Consider the following 22,947-nt stretch of genomic DNA (forward strand, 5'->3'; position numbering starts at 1 on the left):
GCTCATCTCCGGTTTTCTCCACCATCAATGGATTATTTGGAAGTATGTCCCAATGTCAAATCAATTTACTAATAAATATTTATAAACCTTTTATTAGAAAAATCCTTTAGAAAAAATAAAAGGTTTATTCTTAAGTCACTTTAATTAGTACAGACCAGTCAATCCTTTTGAGCCTCGTGAATGTGAGATTGTTGCTCAGGACAGAAGCCACCTCTGGATGCTGGAGACTCGTTTTTCATGATATAACCAAAATAATTCTCAGGAGTTAGCTTTCCACCAAAACAACACCGGCCTGGAGATCTTCCACAGGTTCTTTGAGCACAGCTCCAGACGTGGGCAGCTGTGCAGACAACTTTTCTGCTGCGACAACAAGTGTGGATTTCTAAATATCGCATCCAAACAGAACTAAGTATGAAAGATCAAGGTCCCAAAAGACATTCGGTTGCATCTTAAATCAACATTGTGTGAGGTTTTGATGCCTCACTGCCAAATTAAGTACAATTACTTATGCGTTGTTCAGCAACAAGAAGGTGCTTTAAAATCAGTGAGCTATCACAGAATTACAGGCAGAAACCTCTGACCTGCTCAAGGACAGTGTTGGTAAATTGTCATTCTCTGCTCCTGGTGTCTGAGACAGAAGTTTCGACACCATCTTCATTTAATCTGTGATGCGTTGTAATGAAATTGCGGCATACGAAATCGGTCCTCCTCGTGCAGATGTCTAGATCCCATCATGGGATGCAGGGCTTGACATCCCGGAGGCTTCTTGCCTCCATGCAGCCTCTACTAGCAGTTTATCCGTGCCGAGCTGTTAATCTTTCTCACTCCCCAGCCGCTTTGCTTTCTCTCCGTGGTGATTTATTTGTGAGCGGTGGTGGCCTGAGGCTTCATGAATATTATAAAGGGCGTGGAGAGCAAGCACATAGTTTACTGATGTGTAGTCGAGCGCGCTCCCGCCTCTCATAAAGGTCTCCCTCCTGTGAAAGGAAGGAATTCCGCGGCCTTCTGGAACCATTTAAAATCAACCCTAAGTTTCCCTCGTTTTCCAAATGAGTAAGTCCTCCGGGAAGACGAGCTTCACATCCCCAGAGAAGCAAGCCGTCCATTTATCATCTATCAGGCGAGGATGAGCTATAGAAATGGCTCCCCCTACCGTACCGGTGAACCTGAGCTTGCACAGAAGGAGAGTAGATCTCTCTGTGAGAAAAGGACGTTTTCACCCAGTTCCTGGCCCTGCTGCAGTAAAGGAGAGTATCTGTGTTTGGGACTGGCAACCGGACATTGCAGTGTTTCTAATTCCCCAGATGTCCAATAGAAATAATACTTTGTCTATCTCCGCTTGGAAATGAGCTTTGATCAGTAGCCAAACATACCTATGTTAAGAGCACAAAGCTCCTTGTCTTCTATGTTAAATTGGACAGTTGAAAAAATGCCTAATATTGGTTGTGAATGTGGTGACATTGTTCTCCCAGTTTACGGCACCTTCTCTCTCTAAATGCCCAAGGATTCACCCAGGGAAATGGTGCAACCAGGGACCCATAAACAGGACTTGTATTAACTTGTAGAGCTAATTCCCTTGTAGTCATCCAAAAAGCATTCACTGAATGTGAGCACGGGCCTTGCCACAGGGAGTCCAAAGTAGAGAGAAAGAAATCCGTGCGCCCTGCCCTGTCCAGGCAGTGCAGGTGGCAGGGGGGTCCACCCCATTTCAGTGAGAGGCTTTACGTGGAGGCTGTAAACCATGAGTGGGTCTGTGACTGAACCCCCAAGTGGCCCGTGAACCCCAGGGGTTTGTTTGTACCTCGTTTAGTGAGAGGTTGCACAGATTTCATCACAAAGTGTCGGTGAGCAGGGCACGGTGCAGGGCCGCTGCTGCAGATGTGCACAGCTGGCGTGCCCGGCAGCCCAGAGGGGAAGTGCGTGACGGCTGCAGTCGAGGAGAGCCTCACGCCAGGGCTGGCACGTGGGCAGGAAGGGTGATGGGGACAATGATGGGGTGTGGAGTTAGTTTCCCAGGTGCAGAGGGGAGCCGGTATGGCAGCCAGAGGAAGCCGTGTGTGGTGAGCCCTGCCTCTGAACGTGAGTTCAGGGTACCTGGTCCTTTTAGCATCTGGCCATGAGCCTTGAAGGAGAGGGAGAGAAAACAGGGGGTGCACGGAAGCAGGGCAGGATGAGCTTCCCACCTGGAAGCTCCACGACAAGGCCTGGAAGCATCTCCAACTTTCCTCTTCTGTCCCGCGAGAATTCAGCATTAACCCTTAGGATCTCCCCTACAAATTAAGAGCCAAAGGAAGAAAGAGAACCAAACCGATAGTAGCAATTCTGGGTATGTGCCTGTGACCTCAGAGAATGGGAACTACTCAGAAATGCTCTGGAACATTGGTCATGGTGTTCTGTTAATAGTGTTAATAGCTAATGCTTATAAGTGGCTCTTTCCTGTCGGCCAAGCATGCAGACGTGCCTCTTCTCCTCGGGTCCTGTCTGTGAAGCCAGAGGTGCAGGTGTCAGCCTCTCCATCCACCAATGAGCAGCCGTAGACTGAGGGATGAAGTGATTTTCCCCATAATCGCAGAAACTGATCAGTCCCAGAGTCAGGAATCAAACACGTCTCTGTTCTCCCAGACCCTGGGTCCTTTCTACTGTGGCATTCTTAGTCTCCAAAAAACAATTAAAGTGTAAAAATGATACCCAGTCCCTGTCTCAGAAAGTAATTCCCTTCTGAAGTTAAAGATAAACTCCTTACCAGGAAAAGATATGGGAGGAGGACGCATAAAACTTTTCTTTTTGTAAAAACACAAAAGCAAAAGGCCACATAAAACTGTTGGAAATGTTCCTAAGGGACACAGAAGTGTCGGTTTTGAGCTGAGGGCGTGTTCCTTGAGTGCCCCTTCGCCTTGCCCTCACCTTCCCGATAAAACCCTTTCTACTCTCTGGTCCCGCAAACTGCCCTCCCTAGTGTCAGGGACCCACAGCACACAGGTGGGGCCGGAATAACTCCTCACGTTCTAAAGGATTGCTGGTTCGCTTTCTGTCTCCCTTTGACTCAGCCTCTGTGAGGCTTTGCTCGGGAACAGTTCCTAATGACAGGTGAGCAGTCACTCACAGCAGTTGTTTTCACTTGCAAAGCGCTCACCCAGCATCTTTCCTTAAGGAAGTATCTGACTCTGGGATGTGAGTGTCCGTCCTGGGAGTGGAGCGTCTCAGATGCCTGCTCAGGACCAGCCAAAAGGTAAAGCTGTAGTGACCTCTCACCCTGTCCCAGGGCCACGCTAAGGGCTGCACAGATGATCAGAAGTGGTTCTCAACAGCCAGCATGATTGGGGCGGGAGAAAGGCACACCCAAAAAAGCCCTCCTCATCTGTGTCTCTATGGCAACTTTTTATTTCCTAAGTTACGTGGCTATAGAGACAGAAATATAGATAATGGCAAAATTAGAAACATGGCTGAAAAAAAAAAAATAGTGTCAGGCCCGTACTCAGAGCCCCTCAATAAACGTTTGTTGGGAGAATCTTAAACTCAGAGGTCTCCTGAGCTTGGTACTTCCACTAGGCAGGTACTTCCACTTCATTCTTCCTTGAAACCCAGGAGCCAAACCAACCAGAGAGTTGTGACAATGAAATATTTAGATCAAGCTGATCAAAAAGTTACCCTTTGAATAGTGTGAATTATCCTGGGAAATTAGCTTAATGTCTTGGCTGTGAGTCTACAGCTGCCAGCATGCCTTCAGACCAGAGATAGGTATCTTGCACAAATAGTTCATCATGTTTGCGATGAGCCGGAAGAGGCAGAGAAGCCATCCCAGCTCGGCTGTTCTCTAAGGCACAGTCAGTGGGAGGAGACTCTTTTGTACCTGGAATTCTGAAAGAGAGGGCAGTCTTTTCAGAAGTGGATTATCTTTCCTAACCAGTAAATATTTCTCATGCCATCAACCCGTTAAAGCAAGCAGCCATTGTGTGTTGGGGGTCTCTAGACTAGATTTTGAATTAAATGCCCACTGGGGGCTCCAAAGAGAAACCCAGTGCTTTATCCTCTAAGCCACTCAGCAACTCTCCCAAAGCAAGTTAATAAAGACCTTCCTGGCTCTCCGCATCTCATTATTGCCACAGAATACAATATCCCGGGGTTTTCTTCCTTTTGTGAAGAAACTCTTAGAAGTGACAGGGTACATGGAAAGTTTCCCTAAAGATGAGCTGGACCGCTGCCATGTTCTCTCTGTCCTTAAGAGGACTGGAAGAGAAAAAGATGTTTCTTAATTACCTAAGAGTGTTTAAGTTCTTTAGGCTGACTTGAATCATTTTTATGATTAATTCTCAGATTAGCCTAGAAAAGTCCTCACCACCTGAGAGCCAGCTATATTCAATGTCATTTTACCCACTGCCCTATCCCATGAGTCAGCAGCCATCACCTCACACCCGCTCTGTGTGAAGCTTCTCAGACCTTTTTCTATGCTGGTTTTCACTTCTTTCTTTTTCTGGTTTCTCCTTGAAACCAGAAATGTTCATACTTAGACATTGTACACTGACAATATACCGGGCAATTGCAATTTTACATTCACTAATACATGTTAATTGTAATAAACCAAATCAACGACAATCTAGTTCGCTTTCCTCCCCACACAGGTGACTCGGTCCTAAAATATGCAGGGACCAAAGCATGGCAGACATGAACTGGAGCCCAGGTGACACACATTTACAGTGGAATACGCACGGTAGCATACCTGAGAATTTGTGTATTACCAAAGCCCTGCAAAACCTACAAAAGAGCTTCTTCACACCCAAAACTCTGGCTCATGGTCAAACATACTCTTCCCCCCACCTCCCCTGGCCAAAATGTCCATTTGAAAGAATGGAAGAACTGGCATATGTGCACTGTAGGTACAACAGGGTAATTCCCAAGCAGATAGGCATGTTTTCGATCTTAGTTTTGCTATTCTCCTTTGATGTGGAAAGATCCAGGAAGGAGTAAGTAAGAGACAGAAGACTTGAGCAAAGCAGTGGGTGAAAACTACCCCTATTCAGGCATTTCCACGTTACTGAAAAGGGAACCAAAGCTCGCAGCCCTTAAGTTACTTCCTGAAGTCACATCTGTTTGTCGGAGTTACGTTTGCTTAATTCCAGTTCTCAGGTGAGATCACCAGCCGGACAGGGGCCAGGCTGGTTTTAGAAGCAGGATGGAGGGCATCCATTTACATCCATTTACATCCATTTAAAGTAGCCGAACGCCCGCCATACTCTTAGCAGTTCACATGTCTTTTTTCAAGTAAATAACCAATGCCCAGCAGCAGATTCTCTAGTGCAGACGAGTATAGTTGTTTTTAATTTTCATGAGATTTATATTGACTTTATTTTGTCTCTTGGTATTTAACCACCTTTATATATAGCTTGTAATGGAGCCCCTCCTGGATTTTTAATAGAAACTTGTGTTAAGAATAACTACTTCAGGGCTTCCCTGGTGGCGTAGTGGTTGAGAGTCCACCTGCCGATGCAGGGGACGCAGGTTCGTGCCCCGGTCCGGGAGGATCCCACATGCCGCGGAGCGGCTGGGCCCGTGAGCCATGGCCGCTGAGCCTGCGCGTCCGGAGCCTGTGCTCCGCAGCGGGAGAGGCCGCAACGGTGAGAGGCCCGCGTACGGAAAAAAAAAGAAAAAAAAAAAAAAAAAAAAAAAGAATAACTACTTCATGGACCTAGAGATTATCATACTAGGTGAAGTAAGTCAGAAAGAGAAAGATCAAATTTCATGTGATATCACTTATATGTGGAATCTAAAATATGACATATGAACTTATTTACAAAACAGAAACAGACAGACAGAGAAAACAAACTCATGGTTACCAAAGGGGAAGGGGGGGCGATAAATTAGGAGGTTGGGTTAACAGATACACACCACTATATATAAAATATATAACCAGCAAGGACCTGCTGTATAGCACAGGAATTCTACGCAGTATCTTGTAATAACCTACAAGGGAAAGGAATCTGAAAAAGAATATATATATATAACTGAATCACTTTGCTGTACACCTGAAACTAACACAGCATTGTAAATCAACTCTACTCCAATATAAAATTAAAAAATTTTTAAAAGTCTGAAAGAATAACTACTTCAGTCCTTGAGAAAAATACGTAATCTATGTTTGCTCCATTTAAGGGACTCCTTTGTGCTCTCCAGTGCCTTCTGTCCATCCCCTACCCACCACATGAAACTTAGCACAACCAGATACTTGGTTGAATTGCATACGTGTCAAACGAGACAGTAGAACTCTAATGGCTGGCGTTCATTTCACTGATGTGGTTCACTTACCCAGGCTGGAAATCATGTCTAATCTCCAGAGGCTGGGACAGCGACACGGGGCAGAGGCACTGGGCTTCTGTGTGGTGATGAGGGATTATAAAAATGTCTTTTTAATCTGATGATCATTAGGAAACCCAGCGATGTGGTCCAGCTGCTAATCAGGGAGCATTTCCATTGCTGCAGGGGTCGAACCCATCTTAAGGAACCCTCTGTAATGATTTTAGGGAAAAGGTTCCATTTTTCAGACAATAAAATCATTCTATGACATCGCCCCCAAGACACAAAGTCCTTTTCAGGATTAAAAAAATCGGAGGTTAACTTCAGGCAAAATGATTCAATGAGTCACAATATTTGTGTTGCTGTTTGCTACTTGCCTCAAGTTTTCAAAGAGGTTTGGAAAAATCGTTACGTGAGAAGGGCGGGCTTCATTCGTGTATTCAAAACATGCATTGAGGATGTGTTTTGTGCAGGGCGTTGTACTAAATTGTATGGATTTTAGAAGTAAAATATGGGATCTGCTCAGAAGCAGCTCACAGCAGGGAAACACGAGAGATCCGAGGTACCCAGGCTGCAAGAAACATCGTCCGGGAAGATGCTGCTTGGGCTTCTCAAACTGCTTACCCTTAATGCTTGTGAAATGCTGCATTTTTTTCCAATTCATTCTACTCTCTTTCGTTTTTAAATGCTTATCGTGACCCACTAAATTGATTTTCCCACCCATAAATATGTGCTTTGCAACACTGGTCTGGAAGGTAGGATTTATCCGGAGGGAAGCAGGAGAGTGAGACCCAAGCGGTGGAAGAATAAGACCACTGCATCTTGCACCGAAGAGGAGGGTTTGTGCGAGGACGTGATGGCACCACCAAGCGATGTCTTGGAGGAACTACACCAGGGTGTGTGAAAAGGGCTTTTCTACATTCATGTACTTGTAAACGTATATTCTTTAAAAATGAAGGATGAGAAATGCTTAGTTGTGGGCACCTGAGGATGGGACCGCCACCTCCTGACTGGCTCCGAGGGGCTTTCTTCCTGCAGTTCTGGGTGAGATGAAAGCCGTTGAGATCAGCTCAGCCTTTCCGCCAGTGTCCCTCCCAGTGTGCCATCCTTCCTGAGTGGCCGACATCTCTGTGATGTGACACTGCCACTGCGATGGCCCCGGGGACATTCAGTCACACAGGGTTTGAAGGCACCAGGAATTAGTAGTGTCCACCCGTCTACTTCCGTAAAGGACCCAATCATGGGAGCCATCCACGAAACAGGCCACGTGGCTTGAGGCGAATTCTGACAAGACTTTAAGTCTGTATAGATATTTTTAATTTGTTATGTAAGGCCTCAGAGCTGCTGCCTAGCAGCCGCCCGGGGTGGGCAGTGGGGCTGATCTACAGATGTGCAGGGCACCCGCCAGGCTGTTAAAGTGTGGCCATGTCTCTGCACCGGTGGAAATCCCTGCCGTCCTGAGCCCTCCGGGGTTCCCAAGCCCCAGCCCCGGAGGTCTTGCCCCAGGCCTGCCCTGTGTCCTCCTTGTGAAATGTGCCCACAGGCAGAGGCTTGAGGTCTGTGGCTCCTGCCTGTTTTCATTGGTCCTGGCTTGTGACCTTGGGGCTCTTAAATATCTGGGGTGGATAAAGTTTATAATTAGTTCTGAACAAGGATTTTGAAAAGACTCAGTTTACACCACTGCGTTTTGGCTTTTAACTTTTGCTCATTTAACTGGTTCTCTCTGACCCGGCTGTAACTGCATCAGTGAAATGAATGCCAACGATGAGAGTTTGTCTCTTCTGACATGGAAGTGATTCAGCCACGTCTCTGGTTGTTCTGAGGTTCACGTCGTGAAGGTAGGGGATGGACGGGAGGCAATAGAACAGCGTGTTGTGACGGGAGCACAAGCTGGTGTCCCTGAAATGGAGCAAACGTAGATTATATATTTCTCAGGGATTGAAGTGGTTGTTCTTCAACAATTTAGCTAAACATTAAACATCCAAGAAGGGCTCCAGGACGAGCTAACTATAAAGGTGGGGCTTCCCTGGTGGCGCAGTGGTTGAGAGTCCGCCTGCCGATGCAGGGGACGCGGGTTCGTGCCCCGGTCCGGGAGGATCCCACATGCCGCGGAGCGGCTGGGCCCGTGAACCATGGCCGCTGAGCCTGTGCGTCCGGAGCCTGTGCTCCGCAGCGGGAGAGGCCACGACAGTGAGAGACCCGCACAGGGCAAAAAAATAAATAAAAAATAAAGGTGGTTAAATACCAAGAGACAAAATAAAGTCAATACAATTCTCATGGAAATGAAAACGTAAATAACCAGTTCTTATTCTAAAGGGATATGCTGCTGGGTGTTTGTTGTTCCCGTGAGAAAGGATGTAGAACCTGATGGAGGTGTCTTGGGGGTACCCTCCTTGTTTTTTTCCAAAAGTAGGTATTACCAGTCTCCCATCCATGTGACACCATACCAGTGTCAACAAATACCGAAAGCTCCCAATAAAAGAAAAGGAATATCGTCCTCTCCACCTTTGCTTTCTGGAGAAAAGCACACACCTAAACCAGGACATACACTGTCAACCTTGTGCAGCTGTGCAGGTGTGGCGTTCCAGGCCTCCTGGATTTATGTTACCACCTGGCATTGAGGAAGTGTAAAAATACCAGCTATATACCCGCGTGACCATGAGATTAGACACGAGGAACGGGTCTCCAGGCCAGGCCAGATTGTTGTTTAGCTGTTGCATATTCAGCTCATTATAGGGGAGGCGAGCTCCAGGGAAAGGAAAGGGTGGCCATGCTTCTTCCCGCGATGGCAGGGACCGGAGAGTTGGGCCCAAAAGGAGCCACAGCTCGTCAAACTGAAAAGAAAGTTGACACAACATAATTCTCTGTGCCTTTTTGGGTTCTGCAAACCTTATTTATACTGACAGTCATTTTTTAGCTTTACTATGGGTACATTCTTGCCCTGCTCAGCACATATGTTGTTGAAGATATCACTCTATTTCCTGCCTCGGTTGGTGTTTTTAGCACAAACCATCTCCTAAGACTTGGCAGGGGAGTGGGTGGCGGGAGCTCAGGCGGGGTGGGCAAGGAAGCCCTTTGCTTCCACCCGGCTTAACCCCAAGCATGCGTCTTGGTGACGCTTTCTGCCGCAGAAGACTGTTTAACATACGAGGTCAAGAGCAATCTTGATCTATTCAAGAATGATGAATTCATAAGGGGTTTTTTAAAAGGAGGGAGGAACACCGGGGCGCCGGCTCTAGCCTCTTAGGGTAAGAAGCAAGCCCAGCTAATACGTGTTCTCAACCCACCCATCCTTGACAGTCGCTGCAGTGTTGAACTTTTCTGCTTCTTGAATAATCAGTTCTTATAGCCATATGGCCATGTTGTGGAATACGGCTGCCACGGGAGTCATCGCATGGGGACCTCATGTGGTCCCCAGCACCAGTAGACACGGAAGCCCTCTCTTGAACCATTTCTGGGACTATTAGCAAAGGGGTGATGGAGTCTGGTTCACGTCGCTTAGGGTCAGGTAGACGCCTGCTGTTCAAAACACACGCCTCTTCCGTGTGCCTTCCTGACCACGCCTCTTTGATAACGTGCCCTCTGCTGACATCTGACATCTCCTTACACAACGCCACACGTGGAATCTCTCTTCCTGTTTGAGTTTAGGACCAGCCACTGTGTCTACCTGAATCCCTACCCCTGACATTTGTTTTTCTCTGAGGCGCTCTGCCAAACGTCTGGGTTATACTCTCATGGATAAGAAAAAAGTCTTATTCATGTCCTAGAAGCCTGTCAGAGTGCAGGGGGCCTGGGGAGTGATCTCTAGATCCTTATTTTTGTGCGTGTGTTTTTTCCTCATGTGCAATAATGTAAGATTTCAGAGAAATAAGAGATTTAAAAGGCATTGTTCCTTGGAACTCAAAGTAGATACGGTTTAACACAAGCTGGATGCCGATTTCGGGTCTGAGCGGTCCTGCCCATGCGTAGTGACACACCATCTATGTGTCACTACGCATGGGCAGTCACAGTCGAGCTGCGACTTCTCAGTTTTAGAAACGAGAGACTGAGAAGTAGCAGGACCATGCCAGGCTCCTGTCTCAGACTTTGTACTTTTCCTTAATGCCAAAGGGGAGAAAACAAGCACATTCCTCCCTGCAGTAGCCTTTCTGGAGAGGAATTTTCCTATAGAGTTGCAGAATGAATGATAGCCAGCATGAGCAATGAGTTTAAACTGTATTCTCACATTTTGTATGCCTTGCATAGCACTCTCAACCTTAAAGCAGTCGAACAGCTATAGTTTGTTTTTCTCTTGCGTTCCAGAAACCTGGATCTTAATCTCATCCGTTTCCAAAATACACCCTAAAGCTATCTCAAATCCAGGTAACCAAGAGAGAAGTGATGTTTTTAAGCATTCTTCCGAAAGAAACACTCCGTCGCTCAGTCCTTCCTCATTCTCCTTGACCTTTCTGTGGCATTTGGTACCGTGAGCCTCCCCCTGCTTCAAGAAGCCTCTCCCCTCTGCCAGCCACCCACCCTCCCGTCCCGCGTTCTCCCCCCTCCATGCTTACATCTGACCGTTCGTATCCTCTATCACGTGTGCTCTGCCGTCTGCCTCTTTGCTTGTAGGAATGTCACTTTTCCTGGAGGAGATCCTCCCTCCCGAGATTTTTTTTTTTTTTTTTTTTTTTTTTTTTTTTTTTTCTGTACGCGGGCCTCTCACTGCTGTGGCCTCTCCCGTTGCGGAGCACAGGCTCCGGACGCGCAGGCTCAGCGGCCATGGCTCACGGGCCCAGCCGCTCCGCGGCGTGTGGGATCCTCCCGGACCGGGGCACGAACCCGCGTCCGCTGCATCGGCAGGTGGACTCTCAACCACTGCGCCACCAGGGAAACCCCCGAGAGATTTTTAACTCTCCCCTAGACATTATCTTTTCAGTCCTAACAAATGCTCTTGTTCAAATCATCGCCACTCGGTTTAACCCTTGGGTAGGCGGCTGTCACTTCAGAGTCCACATTCGCAGCCCTAACGGCATCCCCATCGCTGGTCCTGGCCGACTCCCAGGGATCTGTAACTCGGTGAAACCCCACTTGCACTGCTCCTGCAGCTGCCCGAATCTAAATTCTCACTGCTTTTCCGTTTCCAATCTCTCTTCGAAGCTGGTCAGCTGTACACCTTTGTTGCTGGATGAATAACGCTTTACAGATACAGCCTCCTTCCGGGCACACCCTCACTCGGATACTTGCTGGAACTCCCCGTGTGATGCCCCGGAAAGTCCAGGCTCCTCCCACACCCCAGGGCAGAGCTGGGGCAGAGCCCACGAGGTGCTCACTCTGTCGCTCGACATTGTGGCTTCCTTTTCCCTCCTCCTCGCCACATTCTGTCCCTGCTTTTGCAAATCCAGTGTTTTCTCCCCATGCCCGCCCTGCGGGGCTCACCTGGCCACTGAAGCCCCCGCCTCTCCTGTGGATCCCTGGGCATTTGCACGGCTTTCCTTTCTGCCCCTGGTCTGCTGCTGAAGGTGCTCTGGAGACAATCACCTTCGAGTTGATCACCCTGTGTGTCGAGTCGCCATCTGGAAGCCTGAGAAGAGGCACCTGTTAGGATGGACCCTGGGTCTCCTGTACATGCTGGCATTTTAAGTGTCAAAGGCTTTAACACACACACACAAAACCCAGCCAACATTAACTCAGCTGAGTAGAATAAGCATCCCACAATGACTGTCACAGATTATCCATCCCTAAATCCCCCAAGATAGTTGGACAGTCATCCGTGCTTTTTCTTCTTGCACTTTGTCAATTGTTTCCATACATTCCTGTAATTTATTGTGTCTTATCACCCCTCTAGAATGGGAGCATTTAAGGAATCATTTCTCTTAGGTATATATTTCTAAAAGCTCTTGGCTAATTCTTTGCATACCAATTGAACTGTGTAGGACTTCAGAATTACGTGTTCCATCCCTGCAGAAGCCTCGTGGTGTAGAGGAGGAACGTGTTGGTCCACGGCTCATCACTCTGCATGCCGCTCACACAAAGCCCCCAGAGTGGCCGCCAGCTCAAGGGCATCTCACTGTTTCCCACGGATGGACCAGCCCCTGTACCTTTTGCCACTTTCCTCTGGCTGTAGATTTGGAGGGAGTTCTCTGAGTCGCTCACCGCACTCACGTGTTTCTCGAGCGCCCCAAACGTATTCAAGGAGTCATCTTCCTCCCCAGTAAGAAGCTTCTCTCCTCCCCTGAAAATCTTTGCATCCCTTTCCTGAGAGACGTTCCCCTGCTTAGCCTCCGTCTCCCAGCAAAACCCTGCTTCCTCTCCTCTTCCAGACATGTCCTCTTCCGTGAACTTGCACCTCTGACTCCCAGGTGAACTTGCACTCCAGTCCTGTGACCAGTGAAGAGTTAGGCTTTTTCTGCTCGGACATTGCTCTGAGGATCGCATAAAACAGCAGCCAGCTTTCACGGAGTATCAGTGAGAGCCAGACGTCATGCGCCCTTGTCACCTTATTCAGTGACATCTCCCAGCGAGAGTCAAGTCCTAGGAGCCAGGACTGGATCAGGTGCATTGCTGCCAGGACCCTCTGTGTTTGGGACAGGTTCTGGGTTTTTTTGTTTTCAAGAAATTGAAACTTACGCAACTGGGGGCAGGAGAAACTTCTTTAAGAAAAAGAATAAAAATGACCAAAATTTAGGGAGCAAAGTGGACATTTATTTAAAATGAGAAGATAAAGCAAAGCAAAATACTCATTGCCTGCGCACTCTAGATGCTCAATAAACATCTGTTGAAAGAAAAAGAAAGAAGTAACCAAAAAATCACTACAACAACATTGCTGTAGAAATTTTGTCAGAAAAAGCTGTCAGGCACCCAGATGTTAACTGTGGGTGCTTTGCTTGACTCCCACGGGCCTTAGCAGTGGTCTTTGAAAGTGGCGTGTGGTCTGGAGCCTCCCCTGTAGACTTGGGGTCAACCGGCTTCCACCCGTCTCCAGCCTCCAAGATTCCAGGAGTCAACACTGACCAAATCGATTATAATTTCCCGACATTCGACATTATGAAACCATGTAAAGTAAGACTTTTTAAAAAAGCAACTATGCATGAACCTTGGGTATTTGTAGGACAATAATGACATAATTATCAGTGGTAATTAGTGGGAAAATAGTGAAAACACGAAATTTCCTACCGTCGGTCAGGAATAGATTTCCAATACTCACAAGTGTTTTCTTCTGCAGGTTAATGCTCTTAGGTTGAAATCAAACAGCTCTGGCCCTTTGATTTTGTTTGTTGTTTAAAAGCTATGACGTTATTATTGACTATATTCCCCACACTGTACATTTCATACCCGTGACTCATTTATTCTGTAACTAGAAGCTTCGTTCCTCTCAATCTCCCTCACCTATTTCTCTCATCTCCTGCCACCCTCCCCTCTGGCAACTACCTGTTTGCTCTCTGTATCTATGACTCTGTGTGTGTTTTGTCATGTTTGTTCATTTGTTTTTTGAATTCCACATATAAGTGAAATCATACAGTAATTTGTCTTTCTCTGTCTCACTTATTTCACTTAACGTGATACCTTCCAGGTCCATCCATGTAGTCACGAATGACAAGATTTCATTCTTTTTATGGCTGAGTAGTATTCCATTGCTTATATGTACCACATCTTCTTTATCCATTCATCCATCAGTGGGTTGCTTCCGTATCTTGACGATTGTGTCTTGTCCAGTTTAACACTCTTAGGTAGAAAGCAAACAGCTCTGGCCCTTTGAATGAGTAAAACGTGTTTACCACACACACTGAAATTTCCTTACCTTAAAATGTTAAATAAGTGGAGATTAGAACTCAAGGCATATCATTAACAGTGGAAATCCTTCTACATGTTTCCAGTAATCTCATGTGAATGGGGAGAAATGATTACTGTGGTGTATGATTTCTCTGTAATAATTCACATGAATTCTTCAGTTAGTAAACTTGTCAACTATTTCACAGTTACACAGTGTGGTTTCTTTAAGAAAGTGGATATTTTATAGCAATGTTTTTGTATTCATTCATTTGTTATTTATTCTTTTTTCTCTCTCTTTCAACAAATACTTATTGAGCACCTACTATGTGCAGGCACCCTTGGAGGCACCAAGATTGCATTTGAGCTCGTGGTGTCGATTTCCTGGAAGGTGGAGACAGAAAACAAACGCTAGAAGCGTAACATGTCATGTGATGAGAAGGACCGTGTAGAAAGCTAAAGCAAGTTGTGAGGACAGAAATTGACCTGGGGAAGGGAGAGGGGTGCTGTTTTCCGGAAGGTGGTTGGGAAGGCCTTTCTGCTCGGGGTAGTTTGCGTGGAGCCCTGAACAAAGCACAGAGCCCCTGGCTTCACTCCGGGAGAGTGAGAGGATGAGTGGAGGGATGCAGAGAAGCTGGTGGGGCTGGGGAGGGGTGCGGCAGATAGGCAGTTGGAAATGAGGTCCAAGGCGAGCAGGGAGCGGGGTCCTGGAGGGTCCCTCAGCCTCAGGAAGCCTTTGGATCGTGATCTGAGCAAAATAAGAAACCGGTGGAGAGATGTGAGTGGGAACTGGTGGGAACTGACTTAGCTTTTTTTTTTAATTAAAAAAACTTTTTTTTTTCTTTTGGCTGCGCCACATGACACGTTGGCATCTCAGTTTCCCGACCAGGGATCGAACCAGCGTCCCCTGCAGTGGAAGCGTTGAGTCTTAACCACTGGACCACCAGGGAAATCCCATGACTTAACTTTTAAAGCAGGGTTTGTCAACCTCGGCCCTATTGACATCCCAGGCCAGATGTCTTGTCCCCCAGTCTTCATCCTGGAGGCCTGTCCTGTGCATTGTAGGGGGTTTTGCAGCATCCCTTACCTCTACCCACTAGATGCCAGTAGCACCCACCTCCCCGGCGTGACAACCAAAAATGTCTCCAGACAGTGTCAAATGTCCCCTGGAGAGGTCGGGGGTGAGGGGGGACGGGTGTGGGGTGCAGTGTCATCTCCTATTGAAAACCACAGTTTTCAAAACATCACACCCACCCAGCCTGATACTCTGGTTATATAAAAGCTAGCACTAGACTACTGAATTGTTTTTGCATTCATATTTCGAGATTTGGTAGAATTGTCTCGTTCGACTAATACTCAACTTGAATGCACCCTCGTCGCGTACTTGTGTTCAATCATCGTATCTAAATGTGAAGACTGAGACTGTATCCTTGAGTCACATCCCCCGATGTGACTCATCTTTCCTGTACCTGTGAGAACAGCACCAGGAAGCAGGGGGCGGTCACAGAGAAACCCTGTTCACAGGCTACAGGAAAATTCCACAGGAATTCGAATTAGCTAATGTTACGATGCGCCCATCAGAAGGCTGCCCCTGAAATACACAGGCCACTGATTTCACAAGATGCAGAGATACATAAAAGACTCAGACGCACCCTTAAATCTCTATGTGGGATCTTCCGGCCCTCACTTCCCTACGTGTTTGCTTAGATTCATTGAGAATCTCAAATATTTTCTTTTGGTGTGACTTTTCTTCACCCTCAAAACCCTGATGACCACGGCTTGGAGGCATGAACAAACCTGATGACTGTATTTGATCTGTGTTGTTTTTTTAAATTTTCCACAAAATGTGCATCCTGTACCTGCACTTTTATAGCCAAGCCTTCTTCAGACTTCATGCCAGGGTCCTCTTGATGGGATGCCGTTGCAATTCCTTTGGTGTTTAAATAATGAGTGTACTTTTGACGAGGAACGTTGCAACCGTTCTTGCATGAAACTGACAACTTTACGGCAAAATCAAATTTTTGAGAGTCAAAACCTCATTGGGGTTGAATCGAGAAATGAACAAGTTGGGGCACAGGCTCTCATGCACGGGTTCAACGTGGAGTCAGGGTGTTTATGAGAAGAGGCTGACACAGAATGTAGTGACCAAGAATCCCTCGGTTAATAGTCATGAATAAGCATAACCCCAAAGTGGCGATGTCGATATTGATGTCGCAACTCTATTTCAGTGTCTAGAGGACAGTTTTTCAAGCTGGGGTTCCCAGTTCATTACCACTGAGGCATGGGTGATAAAGGCACAGAAAAGAAGATGCTTTATTCTTTACATCAGCAAAGGAAATAAGGAAGAAAGCCTTCACAGAAGGGGCCAAGCCAAAGAATGGGTGTGGGTGGACGGCAGAGCCCTGCACGCCTCGGTCTAAACCCAGCGGAAACACACCGGCTCACTGAAATGTTCGCGGGTAGATTCACCTCCTCAGGCCTCAGTGACCATCTCAAAAACAAGCGAGGGAGTGACAGCTCTTCAGACTTGTTATGAAAATGAGAAGTAAGTCAAGTCCCACCTCTAGCAGGGGATTAGCACATAATAAACGTGCAGGAGATGGTAATTACCGTAAGAACAGTGTGAATAATTGTCATCAGGTTGACCACTTATTCTTCCATCTTAAGAAGGACTCGCTCCCTTATTCCAATCCAGAGCCATCCTTGGAATAGACAGACGTGCGCTCTTACGATAAAAACATAGAGAAAATGTTAGTAGATAACATAAGGATCACAGCCTAAGTTTCGAGACACATTTTCAAACATTTTTTGGCTACAAGTGAACCTGCTGATTGGACATATGAAGATTTTTTTTTAACTTTAATAGCAAAAATGGAGGGTTCGACTATAGTTTACATATAGCAGTTGTTTATGAGATAGAAATCCATTCTGGGGGAAGCTAGCATCACGTACTCGTACCAGGAGTTCACACAGTGTCTCAGAGGACTGGGTCCTGTACCGCCAGACCTAAGAGGACGTCCCTGTTACCTAGGTGCTATGCCCTGCTTCACGCTCTGAGCCTAAACAAGACCCCCTGGAGAAGGTTCCCTGACCCACTGCCAGAGAAGCAGGGCTGCCCAGCCCCACTGCCACCCAGCTGGGAGCCCACCAAGTTCCTTCATCTTCTTGCTTGTTCCTAAGCTTGTTTGTTGTCAATCACGGTCCCGCGGGCGACGCTCCAAGCTACCTGTCTGCTCATTTCTGGACCTCCAGCTAGTGGAGAGAGTCTGGCCAGAGTAAGCATTCAATAAACAACTGAATTAAAGAGTGAAAAAAAAAAAAAAAAACTTAAAGAGAAATAAAAGCAGGTGAATGTCTGTGTCTTGAGATAGCTTTAACACCAAACCTGTTTTACTAATTTTCAGAAGATTATTTTTAAAAAGGCAAAATAGAGTTGACCAAGTTGAATAGATACTCTTTCAGTTCCAGCCCGTTCAATAATCTCTGGCCGTCAAGAGCTAAGATGGTGACGCTCACCCGACCTCGCCTTGGCCGCGATTCCCGCCTTGGCCTGGCCAAAGCCTTTTTACTTGTTTTTTAAATGCAGGGAGTCTGGAGCTACTCCCTGGGTCGTGGAAATAGAACCTCTTCCACCTGGTTGTCAAAGCCCTGCTCATTTTGCCCTCATTCTATCTGTCCAACTCTTCCTTCTCTAAGCCCCGGAACGGCCTCCTGTCTGGGCACACCAGACCTGCTCACTTGTAAAGGAGCGGCCACTGCACTGCACAGAAGATGCTCTGAACAAGATTACTGATGGTGGGGAGGGAAGAGGGCTGAGAGGGGAGAGGGCGTCCCAGGCATAGGGAACGCACATCCCGAGCAACGGAACGTGTCAGGGTGAGCATCTGGGTAAATGCTGAGGGCCTGGGTGCTATTTGAGTGCAAGTCTCAAGGGCAAGGGGAGACAGCATCCAGGAGGGAGAGCTAGGATGCTGTCAAGCCCAGCCTTGGAGATGAGCTCTGGGGGGCTGGCCCCCTGCTTCCATCTGCCATCACGGTGGGTAAACTCTTCCTCCATCCGTAAAATATAATAAGGCATATTACGTTTATTATCCTTTTTGAATCATGTATTGGCTTAAAACTTCAGAACAGTCTGACTAAGAGATACCCAGGACCTACTAAGCACCCACAGACAAGGGGCAGAAGCAACATGGCAAATCCCTGATGTTGAACAGAAATTCCCTGGAGGGTTGGAGCGTGTCTTTCAGCTCTTCAGCCTAATTTGGACAGTGGCGTCTGTGTTCTTCACCTCAGAGAACTCAGTATGGCACATGCGTTAAACATTTAGGTAATTTTGTTACTGTATAGAATGCAGAAGTAGGGTTTTGAAGTTTAGTATTCCTAAGTGGATAATAAACTTTGTAACGATAGTGAAAATGTATCTGTTACATTTTTTTCAAAGCTATAAGGTTGCCTCAGCTCCACTTAATTTAAAAACTCAGAAAATTTCTGAAACATGAATAAATTGCTATGCTTCTTTTAGGAGATAACCTTCTCAAGATAGGCAGTTCTGTAATGACAAGTAATTAGACATATGACATCAAAAATTCTTTATAGAATTTCATAATAATGTTTGAAAATAACAAGTTATGAAATTCATTATTGCCACTGAATGCATCCCATTATGTTTAACAGTATTATGTGAAAATTTGGTGAATATTTTGTAGGCTATACGTTTGATTAACGGTGATTATTAATTTACTGTTTCAAACATAATTAATGTTTGTTTTCATAAGTTTTATTATTTCCTTCCACTATTTGATTTAACTTGCTCAGTACACTTTATCAGAAAAGAATAACTTTTTTTACAATTTGTTTCAGGTTTTGAAACTAACATGAACCTTACTAGCCGAGATGATCTTGGTACATCAGAAGCCGCATCAGAGACCCAAGATAGAAATGCAAATAACCATGGGATTCAATTATCTAATTCACTCTCCAGCGCGATCACTGCCGAAAATGGAAATTCCGTCGCAAACGGTAAGCACCTCTTTACACCCGGAAGTAAGTAGATATAGGTTCTAAGTTGTATCAACTTTCTAGGGAGAATGGAATTAAAACAAAAATGAAGTAGGCTTAAAAACTGGACAAGGGTATAAAGTATGAAATATCACTCTAGGGTGTGTTGTCAACTTATTATTTTCAAGTTAAAGAATTCAAATTGCATTCGGTATTAGTTGACTTTTCAGAGATTTTTATGGAGTATTTGGTCTGTGGAAACCAGCATAAAATGAGACGTATACTGGGCAGAAGGAGGCGATGGATGCTGTAACAGTATTTTTAATGAAAAATATATCTTTTTCATTTCTTTTAAAAATTTATTTTAAAAAATTTTTATTGCAATATAGTTGATTTATAATGTTGGTTAGTTTCAGGTGTACAGCAAAGTGATTCAGATATATATGTGTGTGTGTATATGTGTATGTATATATATATGTGTGTGTGTGTGTGTGTGTTCTTTTCCCTTATAGATTATTACAAGCAATTGAGTATAGTTTCCCGTGCTATGCAATAGGTCTCTGTTGGTTATCTATTTTATATATAGCAGTGTGTATATTTTAATCCCAAACTCCTAATTTATCCCTCCCCCCTCCCCTTTTTCTTTTCATTCCTCAAAAGTGTGAAGGAAAATACTACTGAAGGAATGGTAAACACCACACTGGCTTTAGGTGTTCGATGTGAGTGTATCAGTGAAGGTATCCTGTAGAAATTGGCTTGACTGTGTGTATCCAAACCCTGTCTAATGGTGGCTTAAACAAGTAGCTTATTCCTCCCACACTAGAAGAAGCCCAGGGCTTCTAGTATTGTCTGAAGGGAAAATTCAGACCAATCTTTTCTTGAAGAGACTGAGAAGGTGGGCATGGGTTGCAATGAAGACCAAGAAAAGAAGCCTATATTCTAGGCTTTTCTCTGAAGGACATTGGGGGCATTCACTGAGTCCACAGGAGGTAGCTGAGAAGCTTGGCTGTGCCTTTTAGGATTGTGGGGACAGGCTGAGTCCAGCACCTGCCAGGGCCCAGGGGTGAAGCCTTGAAGGGTCCATCCTGGGAGTCAGAAGAAAAACCAGGAACCCCAGCTCAGCTATGAATCTTCTCAATCCCTGGGGCAGGAATGAGGTCCTCCAAGATTGACAGGGCCCACAGGTACCTGGGAGAAAAAAATTATAATCTATCCCAAAGGACAATTACAGTATTCTAGACTTCAGAATGTTCTTACAAACCATATTTCAAATACCAAGTTCAACACATAATCAAAAAGAACCAGGCACATGAGGACACAAAAGCAGATGAAAATTACAAGCAGAAATAGAAATCCATTGCAGTGTATTATCCATGGGGGTTCAAAAGATTGGAGTTCAAAACCATATACTTTAAAATAAGTATGTTTACTAGGCCTAAGGAGATCAAAGAATGAGAATCTCAGCAGAAATCAGAAACCATGAAAACGTGTCAAATGGAAATTCTGAAACTGAAAAATGCAGTCATAAAACTAAGTACAATAGAGGATGAGGTTAAAGTCAATTAGACACAGCCATTAAAAATAATCCTAGGGAAGTGGAAGATAAATCAGAAAATATCAAGAATGAAACGCAAAGAAGCAGAAGAGTGGAAATTCCAGAAAATGGTTTAGAACCTATATTCCAGTAACATAGTTTAGAGACCTGAAGGATATGCTGAGAACTGTTTTTGGAATTCTGGGGAAAGGAGAGAGAGTCTGTGGGCAAGAGAAAAGATGTGGTGAGAAATGGGAGAGGATTCTCCAACACTGATGAAAGCAATAAGAAACAGGTTTAAGTTGGCAGTTCCTCATAAACATACGCTTTCCATACGACCCAGCAGCCCCCCTCCTGGGCATTTACCGAAGAGAAATGAAAACAGCGTCCATATAAACACCTGTATGCAAATGTGTATCCTACCTTTATTCATAATCACCTAAAACTGGAAATAAATGAATTGTCCTTCAGTTGGTGACTGGACTGTATTCGTTATTAATTGCTGTGTAAAAATTACCCTCCAGAACTTAGAGGCTGTTGTTCTGTAGCTTCTGTGGGTCAGGAATCTGGGTGCGGCTGAGCTGAGTGCCTTTGGTTCAGGGTCCCTCACGAGGACGCAATCAGCTATCAGTCAAAACTGTAGTCATCTTGAGGCTGGTTGGAAAGATGGTCTGACTTCAACATCACTCACAGGAGCGTCTCCACAAGGGAGGCCTCACAACAGGGCGCTGGCTTCCCCCAGAGCAAGCTGTCCATGGGAAAGCAAGGAAGAGCACCCAGGATGGAAGCCACGCCCACTGCACGGCTGCTCATGGAGGGGACAGCCAGCACTCCAACCACATCTGGCTTGTTGGATTCAGGCCATATGTCCAGTCGAATCGGGAAGAGGTTACCTGAGGTGTGAGTGCCTCTGGGTGGGCCCATCAGGAGCATTTCACAGGCTGACCAGTGCATGGATCAACTCTGCAATAAAAAAGGATGAACCATTATTACACACGACAAAATGGATGCATTGCACTGAGTGACAAAAGACTCAAAAGACTCTAAGTATGATTGCATTTATATGACATTTGGGAAAAGGCAAACCACAGGGACAGTAAGAGATGAGTGGTTACCAGAGGCTGGGTGCAGTGGCCAGGGCTGGGCTGTGTAACAAAACGTCACAGGCCGGGTGGCCTGTAAAGAGCAGTGATGTGTTGGCCACGGTTCTGGAGGCTGGAGTCCAAGGTCAGCGTGCCGGCACTGATGACAGCCCTCTTGCAGGTTGCAGATTGCCAGCTTCCTGCTTGTCCTCACATGGTGGAAGGAAGGAGCTAGCTCTCCAGGGTCCCTGTTATAAGGGCACTAATCCCATTCATGGAGCGTCCACCACATGACCTAATCACCTCCCAAGGGCTCCACCTCCTAACACCACCACACTGGGGGGTAGGGCTTCAACATATGCGTTTTAGGGGGACACAAACATCCAGACCACAGCAGACCACAGAGGGGCATGTGGTAGTATTGACAAACAGGAATGAGTGTGTTCCTATAAATTTACAGGCAGGTGCATAGAATAAAGGTGAATCTCTCTTTCTGTAAATGTCACTTTTGTTTAAAAAAAAAAAAGCCTGAGTAGAATAAATACAAAGAACAATACTCCTAGGCATATCATAGTGAGACACTGGTAACCAAGCATGAATCTTAAAAGCAGCCAGAGGTTAAAAAGGAAAAAAGAAGACAAATTACCTTTAAAGAAGCAGTGGAAGTCCAAAGACAATGAAATAACATATTTAACATTCTCAAATAAAGTAACTGCCAATCTAGAATTTTACAAACAGTAAAATACTTCTGTAAGAATGAAGGGAGTTAAGGATATCTTATCAAAACAAAACAAAACAAAAACTGAAAGAATTAAACATGGGCAGACGCAGAATGCTCAGGTAAAAGAAGGAAAAATGAACAATAAAAAACTAAGTAAAGGTAGGAGGGGGTAAAAATAATATTTACTGTTATACACTGATAAATCACATTAACAGGTTATAATTTCAGAGGTAACCACTGAAAGAACAGTAGAGAGGTGTATAATTTCCAAACTATTAGAGTAAAATAGAATAATAAAAAGTCAATCAACCTAGAAGATAGCAAACGGGGTAGAATAGGAGTATCTTCAAGGTACGACAGATTGAAAAGTCTCAGATGGTAGACAAAAAAGCATACATGAAAGTAACTTAAACTCAATTGAATTCCATTAAACTTTAAAAGACTCTTATTTAGTGTAAGTTCACATTAAAAATCAATTAATACAATATTTTAAAGCTTCAAGTTTCTGAAACCATGTAATACATGAGGATGCTGAAAATTTAAATGTGAAGGGATAGAAAAGGAAAAGATAGAGCATG

General features: G+C 45.4%; 1 protein-coding gene across 1 annotated transcript in view; it reads left to right on the top strand.

Annotated features, from left to right (window-relative positions):
• The window catches only part of MYO16 (myosin XVI), a 404,938-nt gene that overhangs the window by 354,695 nt on the left and 27,296 nt on the right, over nt 1–22,947 (top strand). The window contains exon 32 of the mRNA XM_065896022.1: nt 18,895–19,053. Coding sequence (XP_065752094.1) covers nt 18,895–19,053 — 159 coding nt within the window. The remainder of the gene's footprint in view (nt 1–18,894; nt 19,054–22,947) is intronic.

Source organism: Phocoena phocoena, chromosome 18 (assembly GCF_963924675.1).
Source record: "Phocoena phocoena chromosome 18, mPhoPho1.1, whole genome shotgun sequence".
Lineage (NCBI taxonomy): Eukaryota > Metazoa > Chordata > Mammalia > Artiodactyla > Phocoenidae > Phocoena > Phocoena phocoena.